Source organism: Amphiura filiformis, chromosome 7 (assembly GCF_039555335.1).
Source record: "Amphiura filiformis chromosome 7, Afil_fr2py, whole genome shotgun sequence".
NCBI classification, from domain to species: Eukaryota; Metazoa; Echinodermata; class Ophiuroidea; order Amphilepidida; family Amphiuridae; genus Amphiura; species Amphiura filiformis.
The window spans coordinates 60,616,558-60,630,909 of NC_092634.1; the positions used below are offsets into that span (position 1 = coordinate 60,616,558).

Consider the following 14,352-nt stretch of genomic DNA (forward strand, 5'->3'; position numbering starts at 1 on the left):
TTAAGGGGGTACTACACCCCTGTGGTAAATTTGTGGACTATTTTTGCATTTTTCTCAAAAAATAATAACACATTGGTAACAAAAGTTATGTATATTATTGGGGCAAGGAATCCAATTACTACACTGAAATTTCAGTGAACAAGAAAAGCAGTTCAGTATATATGATAGGAAACGAGGTACATCCTAGCGGTACCTTATTTCTTATCATAAATAACAAACCGCTTGACTTGGGTCACTGAAATTCCAGTGTAAAAACTTAATTGGATTCCTTGCCCTATAATATACATAACTTTTGTTACCACTGTGTTATTAGTTTTGAGAAAAATGCAAAAATAGACACAAATTTATCGAGGGGTGTAGTACCCCTTAACTGCCTTATGAAGATTACCACTTGAATTTTCACAAACGATTTTAAAAAATTAGAAAATTAGGGCAACTTCAGTTGCCACAAATTTTGGTTAATATGTTTTTTGGTATAAAATAATAAGACAGATTTGATGACTTTTTTGTTAAAATCAGCAATTTTGGCTGGAATTTATTGGTAACTTTGCAAGTAAATTGTGTGGCATTCAACCACAGACTGGCCATATGAATAGTATGTGGTATTGCAATATATTTTATAATATCACTTTTAATATCTTGCAGTCTGATTTTTCCCTTTATTTGAACTTGGTAACTGAGGATGTGGGCATACTTGAATAAGAACCACAAATGACTAAATCAAAATATTGGGTGGTTTCCTGCTTGGTGGGACTCCATAGTATATGATAGGGCTGTTCCAGTTGAAATCCAAAGTTTGTGGAGGATTAAGGTAAAGCCAGATGTCCTCCGTGTTGCGGATTTTCCGTGAAAATCATGGAACAGAAAAAGCAGTTCTGCTAAAAGAGAAAAAAATGAACTGAAAAACCTTATAAAAGTGAAATTAATGAAATTTTTTTTTTACATGAACTAAATATAAATTAAATCGGCCTCAAAATTTAAAATAATAAAGTTAATAAACTATTATTTCACCAGAATAATGCCCTATATAATCGGTATAAAAATCGCCAATCACAGCCATACACAGTCTCTGTCTTGCATATTGCAATTTAACCTTATCAGAATTTTCCATCGTAAAAATTATAAAAGCTGAAAAAAGCGGAATTTGACATTTGTAAAGCGGACAATTTTGGGTTTTAGATTAAGGTCATGTCTGCCATATGGAGTGTATTTGGAGTGCATTTGTATTCATCGTTACCATAGCAATGGATTTACACAATTTTCGAATGTTTTGCCCTGCACTGCAAGCAGGATGCACTCATCATCTGTGTCTGTGTGTAATGATTGATTGACTACGATACCGCTATTTCCAAAGACACTAATCGTACAGGTGTGAAAATTCTATAGAATTATGATCCAGGTCTTTATCACTGTACAGTGTAAAGTCCAGTGCAGGGTAACACATTCAAAAATAGTGGAAACCCATGTTGCTGTGGTAATTAATCCTGTTACATCACTAGTCTACATCGAATTTAGTCTTCAACCTTATCACAGTTTGACTTTCGGTGGCCACTAAATCGTCACCCGTACTGTTTTTACTGGGAATGTCTGCATATCGCTCACTATTAACCACCTCATCATAGTGTGATCCTCTGGTGTAGCCACTAACTTGTCATCCAAACTGTTTCTACTGGGGCCGTTACTGCGTATTACCACACATCACCCGTCAACTCTTGACTCTGTAGAAACATGTCGTATGTGAAATTTGGTAGTGTTGCGTGCAATGTTGCGCTTGCTCAATGTGAAGCATGTAGCGCAGTGAATGTATGGATACACAAACTTGTCTTATATAGCTAAACATGATAAAGGTCACAAGCATATTGTTTGCAACATTGTTTGTATAATGATATATCCTCTGTCTGGAGTTACAGTGGTCTGGAATATAATGTAGCATTCAAATTTCAGATCATCAACAAGGAATTTCACTGCAAAAGCAGATTTGTAATTCAGTGTAAAAAGTGCATTAAAACTTGTGAAAATATTATTCATTCAGTATTTAGCACCAACTACAACGATGCTTGCAGCTTTCAATATATATACAGACTATACAGTCTGTGTGTTTTGACTGTTTATCATAGATGTAAGAGACTTGATTTGAATGAAAGTGCATAGAGTATAGAGACCTGCCTGCTTTTGAAAAGAGTCTGGGTGTAGGCAATAAGTACATTTGATATTATTTTGATTTGCTGGAGGCAGTGTTTGCGTATTGCAATGATCTAGCAGGGTAGGTTATCATGTTGTTTATAGCACTGTATACATATGAATATATGATATCATTGGTAAATGACGTATTGCAAAATAAATGCACCATGGAGATAGATGTAATTGCTGTGTGGTTTTTTATATATTTTTTTTAAAGAACATTGGGTAATGTTGAATTTTGTTTTAATTTTTTGATTGTTTCAGATTTAATACAATGTACAATGACAGAGCATATCAACATTCCCGAGTTAGCCGACACATTAACAGAAAGAACAGCTAATGCTAGTTGGGTGGTAGTCTTCAAAGCTCTGGTTACTGCACATCATCTAATGGTTTATGGTCATGAGGTAAGAGATTACATACACACGCCCTAAGATATGTATCCCCTCCCCTTACACACAAACCCAGAGAACAGTTAATGCTAGTTGGGTGGTAGTCTTCAAAGCCCTGGTTACTGCACATCATCTAATGGTTTATGGTCATGAGGTAAGAGATTACATACACAGACCCTCACACACAGACCCTCACACATACCCCCTCCCTTACACACAAACCCAGAGAACAGCTAATGCTAGTTGGGTGGTTGTCTTCAAAGCTCTGGTTACTGCACATCATCTAATGGTTTATGGTCATGAGGTAAGAGATTACATACACACACACACCCTAAGACATGTATCCCCTCCCCTTACACACAAACCCAGAGAACAGTTAATGCTAGTTGGGTGGTAGTCTTCAAAGCCCTGGTTACTGCACATCATCTAATGGTTTATGGTCATGAGGTAAGAGATTACATACACAGACCCTCACACACAGACCCTCACACACATACCCCCTCCCCTTACACACAAACCCAGAGAACAGCTAATGCTAGTTGGGTGGTTGTCTTCAAAGCTCTGGTTACTGCACATCATCTAATGGTTTATGGTCTTGAGGTAAGAGATTACATACACAGAACCTCACACATGTACCCCCTGACACCCCCCCCCCCAAAGAGCAGCTAATGCTAGTAGGGTGGTAGTCTTCAAAGCCCTGGTTACTGCACATCATCTAATGGTTTATGGTCATGAGGGGTAAGAGATTACATACTCGGACCCCTGTGCACATACACCCCCTCCCCCTACACACACACCCAGAGAACAGCTAATTAGTTGCATGGTAGTCTTCAAAGCTATGGTTACCGCTTATCATCTAACGGTTTGTCATGAGATAAGATACACCTACGTCTACCGGCAACTGCAGACATTGTGTGTTGCCGGACAACCAAGGAGTTCTGAATCAACATTTAGTTATCAAACCGAAGACAAAATGGGGGATACAATGTATGACGTACATTTTGTACGTACCAACCGAGGTGCCTATTTTTAATGCACAATAGCGGATACCGGACATATCTTTCTAACGCATTTGGCATGCAGTTTGGACCTACTGACGACTTGATGCAAAATGAAGACAGTGCTCTTTTGCATCTCCATCTAATGGTTTATGGCCGTGAGGTAAAGAAATGTGCGACACAAAAGACAATGGTTACCTGCATACTGATGATGTACATACTGATGAGCAGCAGAAAACTATGAGGGCGGATTGAAAAGTTTATGGCCTAAAGGTATAAGAGATGAGCTATTATATTCTTTGTTTTGAAGTAATCTTTCTTGTTTTTAATTACACCAGACAGTCAGCGGTTCCTGAGAATTGTCAATTTAGTCTCATCTGTGATTGGCCTTCCCGGATGTCAATGCACTTTTAGGAAATTTAAATAGAATTGGTTTAGGCCTAATTCTTTTTGACATTCTCTGTCTAGGTGCTAGATTTGGGGTTTTCTTGGATTCCCTTTCTAAAAATATGAATGAACATACAAATAACATTATGCCCATGCATGCAAAAGGTATGCTCTGAAAATGACAAGTGACATTTCATACGACACATGGTTGACATAGTTTGTATAAGGACACCAGATTTGATTACATGGTATGTGTATTGACTGGGTTCAATGAGGCCTGTAATTGCTGTCTTTATAACCAGGTTTATCATGTTTATGAGTGCATGCACACTTATGCTAAGTTGTGTTCAGATGATTGTACTTAACTTAGAGGTAGCATTTACTGAGATTGGAGTTTGATACCTGCGAAATAAAGCTTGTGTTTCCTGTATAAACGCAGTCGTTGTTAGATGTGCCTACAGCTTCGAGTTGACTACCAATGTACAGTGAGTTAACTACAAGATTTCTTGTACTCGTAGTTGGCACTTTACCTTCATTGGTCAGCAATGAAGGTAAAGTGCCAACTACAAGACCAGTTGCAGCAGTGTGGACATTAAATAATGTCAGGCAAACATGACCTTACAGTGTGCATTTCTTTTAATGACCACTATGAATATGATTGGTATGTTTTTTTATGACCAGGATTCTTTCATTTCCCTGTGAGAGAACACTTCCATAAATTTAGGCCTACATTTGTACATACAATCAATGGTGCAAGCTTTTTTGCAGGTAAATTGGGTCGATATTTGGGTAAGGGTTTTGGCTACTTCTATTACAGTGGGTGGTGGTGAGTGGTAGAGCCCACCACTTGTATCTGGAGCCCACCACTAAAAGTTAAACTCAAAGATTAGAACATGCACCATTGCGAGTAAGTTACTGTCCGAACATGGCTTGTGTTTACATGGTATAAAATTACAATTGAGCCCACCACTAAAAGTTACATCTCAAAGAACATGCATAATCGAGGGTAAGTTACCGTCGGAACATGGCTTGTGTTTTCATGGTATAAAAATAACAATGGAGCCCACCACTAAATGTTAAACCTCAAAGAACATGCACAATCGAGGCTAAGTTACCGTCTGAGCATGGCTTGTGTTTTCATAGTAAAATGACAATTTTCAAGAAGCAGATGGGATATTGACACTCCATTGGTGATGATGCGCTAGGATCAACAACATGCTCATCTATCAGGGGACAGTTCTCAAACCCCAATACATTTGTGCATTCATTGAATGACCTTTGAAGATTTGGGTACAAAAACTCATACTCTGCAACTTGAGGTCAAATTTTGCACTATGATTATGTAATTGAGGTTATTGGACTATGCCATTGGGATGAGGCTCTTGTGGTCCATAGTGATGACACCAAACCCAAGTATTATGTTTCAGCAACTCATTTACAGGGATGGAAAATGTCTGTCGTAAATAAATAAGAATTCATGGCAATTGAGTCCCGGGGGATTACTCAAGTTTGGTTTTGGTAGGGACGTGCCGCTGAGATTTTGGAAGTAGACCCATAAATATACCAATTTTTCAAGAAATTTGGACCCATTGATATACCAAAAGTCAAAATTTTTTGGCCGAATTGACCCAAAATTGTCTTAGTTTTTACAAATTTTCGGGAAAATTTTGACAATTTTGGCTAGATAAGGAAAAATTGAGCTGTTTTCCAAAAAAATTGAGAAAATTTTGAAAAAAGGACCCATTCATATACCAAAATAGGCTTTGAAAAAGGGGTCATTGATATACCAGAAAGCTGAAAATGCTACCCATGTTTGCGGCACGTCCCCTCGTATGGTCATTTGTACTGAGTACCCCGAATTGAGTATCACTTACTGGCCTTGAAATGAGAAAGCTCTTGAAACTAGGCATATAATCTTCCACAATTCAGCAGCTTTTAATGAGGTTCTTTGTTCCAATTCAGTGAACTTTAGATAGAATGAGCTATTCTTGTTGAAATTTATAAACCCCCTATGGAAGACGCAACTTATATCTTCCATGTAGGGAGTGTGAATTTCAAATGGGATTCCCTGAATGGTGTCATCATTTGAAATCTACACCCCCATTGTGGGAGGTTACGGTCATATTTTCGTGTATGGATGTGAACTAGAATGCAGATAGTGAAATTCAATTACGGACAAGCAGGCTCTGGTGGCTGATAAATATTTTTAAACCTTTGGGCATTTCTTTGCACATTTCAACATCAAACATATATCATGTTCGATTATGATGTGATGATATTGATAGTTGTATGTGCTGATAATTTATTGCAAATAAGTTGTGGAAAATATTTAAGGTGCTTGAATATCAAACAAGTGCAATGATTAATTTGTAAATGTTAAAATATTTGTGTGCATATATTTACGGTATTTTCACAAACTTCCAACTGTACATGGTCTAAACACATTGGGTTATTCATAAATTCATACACCCCCAAAAATGACCCCAATGACATGACTTTAATCTCCCACACAGAGGGTGTAGATTTTAAATAGAGTCACCCATTCAGGTAACCCCTCAAATTTCAGCTGGAATTGCCCATTTTATTTGCACTATATATGCCTGGATACAGTAGGCATGTTCATCGCCACTTTTTCAATATCGTATTATTCGTATATCGCCAGCAAAATTTTATTGTGATAATGGCGATAATGAGCAAAGCTTAGAAACATTTTATTTGGCTAAGTTTCTGTTTTGAAAAAAAAACCACATTAAAATATTGTTAAAATAATTGTTAGTCTGTATACGGTGGCGCTATTGCTGGTATATGCCATTGGCGCCATTGTCGTGTTGGTCACTCTCGGTATCGTCTTCTGTGTCATCTGCCTGCTTTTCGGTTTTCAATTGAAGACACATTTTTACCATCAAAATATTGTGGCCTGTCAAACTATTGTCGCGATCGCAATAATGAAAATTTATCGTGATAGATGATAATAACATTATGGTGAACATGCCTACCATACAGTAGCTCAATTTATCTTGTTATGAAAGACTGTGACCTTTGATGTGTCTTCTGTGATCTTGTCATTTAATTATCTGATGAGACATCTTGACAGAATTAAGGGGGTACTACTGCACCCCTGCACAATTTTGTGCCTATTTTTGCATTTTTCTCAAAAATTATAGCGCATTGATGACAAGTAAGGTTATAGGGGCAAGGACTACAACTACTGCACTGAAATGTTTTATTTCAGCACAGACAACAGTTGTGGAGTTACAGTCAAAAATGAGGGAAAACCACTATTTGATCAATAAATCAATAACCACTTGCCTTGAGTTGCTGAATTTTCAATATAGTAGTTGTAGTCCTTGCCCCTAAAACCTATAATATACATATTTTACTTGTCACCAATGTGCTACATGTATAATTTTTGAGAAAAATGCAAAAATAGGCACAAATTTGGCCAGGGGTGTAGTACCCCCTTAAATGGATGCTGTTCTCATTATGAGCTGTTTACATACTATGTTGCATACACAGCTCTTTTGTACCGCCATTCCGTGTTTACATAACCGCATTTCATTTGTCTAATGAGGGTGGTTATATAATTTTGTGATGACGTAAATGTGATTCCCAAATGGAAATGTAAAATAATTAGATGCTCAAAAATGTATGCATTTTGCCAACATGATGTTGTTCCATAGTTTCTCATCAAAATATTATTTAGATGATGTGTCAAAAGATTAGTCTTATCATATCTGAATCAGCTGTAGGCCTACATCGTATTCTATGGGTGCAAACTGCAGAGTGTCATTTAGTTCATCTCTCAGCATCCAGGATAGTAAAAATTTCAAATCCTAAAAGTAAAACCTTACTGAATACTACAAAACACTATACAGCCTTGTTGCCTCTCCTTCAGTGGTGCAGGTGTGGGTGGGGTGGGGGTGGGGGCAACACATAGTGTACCTGAGACTACCCCCTCTCAGGGAGGGATGTGGAACAGTTGTATCTTGCCATTTCTGATGCAATCAGATCCAGCTCTTCTTGAGCCTTCAAATAGGCTAAAACCCAGGAGCCCAAAAACCCAGGAGCCCCCAAAACCCTGGACACCCCGCTGTGAGTTGCGAATTGTCCGTACTGTTTTGATAGTAATAACCAAGTGGTTTCAGGATTTAAAAAAACCCCAATCACAGGTCTGGTAAAATCAAATAAAAGTTCAACTTTATAATTTGGGTTGTAAGGGATGTAAGAATTTGATAATTTGGTAACACCCTTGGTTACTGGTCAAGTGATGGTAAAACAAGAATTGTCTTTGAAAAAGACAACGCCATGGATGAAGAAAGAACTTTCACACTCGTCTCCTGTGGCTGGTTGGTTGGATCAGATTGGGGTATTTCATTTGAAATCTACATACCCCTGTGGAAGATTTGAGACAAGTCCTCCACATATGGAGTATGTTTTTCAAATGCAATTGGCTAGGATTAATTATTTTGAAACCCATAATGATACTCGTCCATGTATGGCTTTTCCTATATTCCACAAATGGAGTGAGTATTTCAATTGGAAGTAGACCCAGTTGTCTATTGTATTTGAAACCCATACTCCCTCTGTGGAAAACTTTAAATACAAGTCTTCCGCAGAGGGAGTGTGGATTCCAAATGTAATTTAGCTCATTGTGTCTGTCGTCATACATTTTTTTAATTAAATGTATTTTGTCACAGATTCCATCCTATAACTTTTAAGTAACAAATTCTGTTGTTATTTTTTGTTTATTTGACAGCGGTTTATGAGATACATGGCCACTAGGACAGTAGTATTCAATCTGGAAAATTTCCTAGATAAGACAGGTGTACAAGGTAAGATAGCGGTTGAAGGGTTAACTGTGCAAGAAGGCTGTATCTGCAATATAGCTGCCCTATAGACATTTTACGATTTCTGCGTTCTTCATGTATGCTGTACACATCGAAAAATGACACCTGGCAGCTATTGGTGATAAGGCCTTCTTGAACTAACTAACCCCTTGATGATATTCATCTCATCCTTTCTGTTATTTTTAATAATTGGTTATGAAAGAGATTAGAAAATATGTTTTCCAAAACTTAAAATGCATAGCTTGAAATTGTCTTTGTTACAAGTCTTTGGGCTTGATTGTCACAGCATACAAAAAACCCTCTAAACATGCATGTTGTTTTTGGCCTTTATTTCTAAAAATTGACCAAATTATATTAAAATTTGACTTTCATTATTATTTAGAACTAACTAAAAGACTAGGATTTAACTATGTTTCATTTGGTATAACAGTATATATTTTTAAAATCTAAATAAAAATTACTGCTGTGTTTTTCTGGAATAAAGAGTATTTTACATTTCTGTGATGCGATCAAGCAAAATCAGTCAGAACTCAGACAAATTAAATTTTCAGTTTCTATAAGATAACTATAACTAAAAGATAGTAAAAAGCATTTAAAAATCTGGATTTTGCAGAAAACCCCATTGAAATTAAGCAACCAGTTCCAAAGATATGAGCAATCAAAGAGTTTCCAAAACAAGAGGAAACGTAAGGAAATATTTTCTTTGTTTGGCTTTATCTTAAAATCAATATTTCCGAGTTCCGACTGATTTTGCTTGATCGCATCACATATATCTCTGCATTATCTGTAGCTCTTGAATAGCGATTGAAACAAGACATGACAATGCACTGACGATGTGGATTTCTATGTGAAAACACCTACATGCTAAATAGACATGCCAATTTAAAGGCACACTCTACAGTATTAAAATTGGTTTTGGGGAAATCTTTAAGACCTTTTTCAAATTTTATTTTAAAAAGTACTAAAGTGAAAAAAAAAAAAAAAGATCTTATTGTAGCGGTAGATTGAAATTCAAATATTGCCCTTTCGTCGGCTTCTGAAATGTCATCGGAGGCATCTTTGATGTATGACTAATTATATTCATCGTCCCAGTGATGAAAGCTAAATTAGACTGATAGCCACTTGAAAGTCCATTTCTAAATTGGGTCACAATAATGAGGTCCATTATATTGATTCAGAGCTCTGGCTTTCTCAGTCTGGGGGCGGGGGGCTTTCTAAGTCTGTGAGGAAGGGGCACAAATGGATGGCGGGGATGATCGGCCACATTGATCCCATATTTCAACTCCCTCCTACCCAATGACCCTTTTTTTTGCAGTCACTAAAAAACCTCCTTTTTTTTAGAATTTTGGAAGATTTTTGAAAATCTCTCACCGATTGATCCATTTTTTTCTCTCAAATTCACAAAATTATGGTTCTTTTTGTATCAAAAATTGGTCAACCTTTGTATTTTGACCCCAAAAATTCCCCAGTCTTATGGAAAGACCCCCTTTTAGTGGTAAATTTTCAAAGTGGGGCCTTCTCACAGAATGCCCCCATTTTTGGTGTCAAAGCTCTCACTAACAAGGCCCTAGTTTGGAACTGGTGTGCAGACATCCATACCACTTCTAAAGTCAAGTGACCCCATGGTCATGAGAAGATACAATTCTGAATTTTTAAAAGAAAATTTGGGACATTTGTCATCTGCAGTCCAGAAGGTTAACAGATGAGAGGTCTGTTTCACCATAATTATGACTTTAGTAACAGTAAGTCCAAAATTGATTCCAAGTCCAAACCAGGGTTGTAGGTTTTTAATTTTTTCCCCACAAATGATTTATTCATCATAAAAAGAGTAAAAAACAAAAAAAAATTTGGGGGTATACCCCCTAGCCTATTCCCCGATCCCTCATGTTCGCTAAAAAGATTGTGCCCCGAGCCAGCACTCTAATTGGATAGTAAAATTAGCCGGCACTCAACGTGGTCTAGCTACAACCCTGGTCCAAAAACATGTCTAAACACTAACAAATCCTATGGATGGGTTACATCCATGGATTTGTTTGGAAGGGCGGGTGTAGGAACAGTGTGTGCAAATGTAAAATTTCCATGTTTGGGTGAGGGGGGAGAGGGTGGGGATTCAAGTATTTTACATGTTCAGTGGTGTATCAGGGGTCAGATATCTGAGGGGACAAAAAGAAATTTCTGGTGAGCAGCATCTTAGTCCAGTGTTATTTACACTCTTTGGAGAGGGGTGAATTTTTTCTTTTCGGGTGGGGGGGGGGTAGGGGTAAATAATTCTTTGGTGAGGTTGAACAAACCTTCATTTTGGGGTTCGCCCACCCATCCACACAATGGTAGATTATTGTTTACATGATAAGCCAACAAGATTTTCTTCACTGAAACTCATCCCTGATAAAATCTTACTCCATGTAAATTGGGATATATTTAAAGCGCATGTAGAGATGCATCATCGATGCGGTAAATATTGTGTGCACATGTACACCACTTGAGTGTAGAGCTATAAATAAACGTACCTAGCTAAATGTGTGTTTCTGAATTGATTGGCAAAGTGAGCTGCAATGCACGCTGAGGGAAATGTGCATAGCTGTGCTTTCACACTCGACATATACTATATGCATCTAGCACTAGCAGGATATATTTAAGTCTTATTAATTTGTCACAATTTTTAAACAACTGAACAATTGCTGTTTTGTGCACTGTGCAGTGGCTTTCCTAATTCGATAGCGCCTATGGTCAAATTGAATAACTAAATGATACTCCGAAGTAACATTCAAGAGCGACATTTAGGGACTGCCTTTTGAGGAGAGCGAGAGCAATCGCTCTCTACTGCTCTCCTTAAATATGATATAGGAGAGTGATTTTTTGCTCTCCTTAGTTGACCATTCTCTCCTTATATTCTATGGTAAATGCTCTTAGCAGCTCTCCTTGAAGACTTCAGAAGAGCTATTTAATGCTCTCCTGCAAATTCAAAAAGACAGTCCCTGGACATTGGAAGTTGCAATCAAATTTCAAACCTGAAACTTGAAATCTTTTTTGCAGATTTCCGCTTTTTTGTCGTTGCTCAAATTGACATGTTTTCCTTTATTTTCAGCCTAGACTAATCTATTTTACCCTAATGTCACGCTGATTTTCGGCATTTTTTAAGGAATTTCAGTGTTTTTTCATTAACTGAAGTTGATGTTTGTAAAAATGATCGCTCTGTGTGGAGACACACTTGTGTCCTGTTGTGACCAGTTTCATTATACTAAGCTCTCTGAATTCCCTGGGCTGAATTCAGTAGCGAAGAAGTCAAATCGAACTGTGACTTTTTCCCCAAGTGTAGATTCACTAAACTGAGTCTTGGTATAGAAAAGTGGATAATTTATGTGGAAGGCTGCTGTTGACCATGTGTTGGCCATTAGAAATGACAGATGGTATTTAAATTTAAGAAGATGGACTAAAAGATTCTGTCTCAAGAAAATTTGTGTTAGCAGGCAAGTGTAAAAGGTTGGATTTGCCAAACTGCTATAATAGTCTCATACATGTATGTGTAGGCCTATGTATTTGGTTGATAATTCACCTTGGTCTGGGCAGTCTGGGGGTGGACAATTTCATAAATGAATTTAAGAGCAGTGCTCAGTGACATCACTTGAGTTACATTCCAGATGTTTTAAAATCTTTGTACATCATGCAAAATTTGTGCAAAAATAATTGAACGTTTTTTATTTTCGGGCCGTTTTTCTGTAATTGATCTTTATGTAGTTCTATGAAGAGTGCACCCGTTGAGGGCACTATTATCTTGGGGTGCATAAAATTTTAAGTGGGTATGCTCTCCCTGGTGTTGGGTGTTGGGTCTTTGGGAGCTGATGGTACCGGTAAAAGGGGGTCTTTCGGAGCTGTGAATAGGTAAAAGGGGGTCTTTTGGAGCTGGGAACAGTCAAAATCAAGTGTCTTTCTTGGCTTTCTGATTGTCAATACATGTACAGGGTGTATCAAAATGATTGGCACCCATCAATTCTAATGTTTATTGAAAAGCCCCCTCCCCCTTTTCCAAATACAACAGTGGATACTCTTGAAATGTCCAGAATGTATCTGTTTATGACTTGCTTTCCAATTAATCTACATCTTATGTTGAATTTTGATATGTCAGGGCTCATCCATTATCAATGAAAACTGATGGGTACCAATCATTTTCATACACCTTGTATATATTAAGATCCTGTTAGACCTGCATGGCCCATGAAACATGTCACACTTAATTATGTGCTGAGCCGTAATGCATAAAATGTGCATTGCTACGTATGAGATGGAGTGAACAGCTTAGGTAAATTGCATGATATGTAAAGCTATGCATACGAGGGAATTAGAGTGTCAGTGTTTAGTGTTAACGAGTGGGAAATGTTTTATCCATACCATGCTTACAAGTATTTTTTTTTTAAATCCAAAAAAATTAGTGCCCTTTTTTCCAGGAATTGGGATTATAGAAATTAGAATCTCGAGTATGAATAGCATCCGATATCATACAAGCCACAATCCTAATCTTTGAGTTACCATAGAGTGTTGACACGTTACACACAGTCGCATGATAGTGAAAATCAGGCTTCCTGTTAAGGCTTAAAAAATGTGCGTCAGTGTGGACGCAAGTTTGCCGACAAACTTACAGGTTGCCGCTCGTGTATCCCTGCCTTTCCACTAAGAACCTCTGCCGGGGATAACAGAATATGAAAAAATTGTACCCACCCACCTTTAAGCATTGATGCCAAAGCCATATTCCAGGAAAAAACAACAACTTAAACTAGGATCCACAACATGCTCATCTATAAGGGGAGCAGTTCTTAAACCCCAATACATTTTGTACATTCATTGAATGATCTTTGAAGATTTGGGTACACAAACTCATACTCTGCCACTTGAGGTCAAATTTTGCACTATGATTATGTAATTGAGGTTATTGGACTATGCCATTGGAATGAGGCTCTTGTGGTCCATAGTGTTAGCTTGGCTGTTTTGTCAATATAACGAAACTAGACAGAAGCTAGGAAAACACATTCACAGAATATTAAATGGAATCAAAGGCTTTGGCTGTATTCTGTGAGTCCATGTATATGGATGCTCCAGGGCATGTATCTGCTCTGTATGGATCAGTTGCTTCCGAATGAAATGTTTTGTCTAGCTAGCGACAAGGACAGGTACTCGGCGGCGAGTTAAAAAAGGGGGCGAGTTAGAAAAAAGTTCTAAGAGTTACCACCTATACTTTGGACTTGCTAGCAATTCTTTTTTCCATTGTTACTTTGTGTTTTTGTAACTCACTGTTGAGACTTGGCTAATTGAACTGTAACTCGCCATTGAACTCGCTGCTGGGACAAAATATGCAGTGGGGTTTAATATGCGGATTTAGGGTTTCGCTACCAGAAGTCAATTTGTGCCGAAATTCCTTCCCACAATGCAATATGCGTATTGCATAACAAAGAATATTGATTAACCTCTGAACTGTATCTATTGTTATGCAAAACGCTTATTGCATTGTGGGAAGGAATTTCGGCACAAATTGACTTCCGGTAGAGAAACCCTAAA

The 14,352-nt window shown here is 37.6% G+C and overlaps 1 protein-coding gene across 6 annotated transcripts in view; it reads left to right on the plus strand.

Moving 5' to 3' along the window:
- LOC140157419 (phosphatidylinositol-binding clathrin assembly protein LAP-like) overlaps positions 1 to 14,352 on the plus strand; it is a 109,892-nt gene that overhangs the window by 18,236 nt on the left and 77,304 nt on the right. For 5 of the 6 annotated variants that reach the window (XM_072180609.1, XM_072180608.1, XM_072180613.1 and 2 more), the window contains exons 3-4: positions 2,446 to 2,588; positions 8,715 to 8,790. In XM_072180609.1, the coding sequence (XP_072036710.1) occupies positions 2,446 to 2,588; positions 8,715 to 8,790 (219 nt within the window). Of the gene's footprint in view, positions 1 to 2,445; positions 2,589 to 2,830; positions 2,878 to 8,714; positions 8,791 to 14,352 lie in introns of those variants that run through there. The other variant, XM_072180614.1, reaches the window with a different exon arrangement.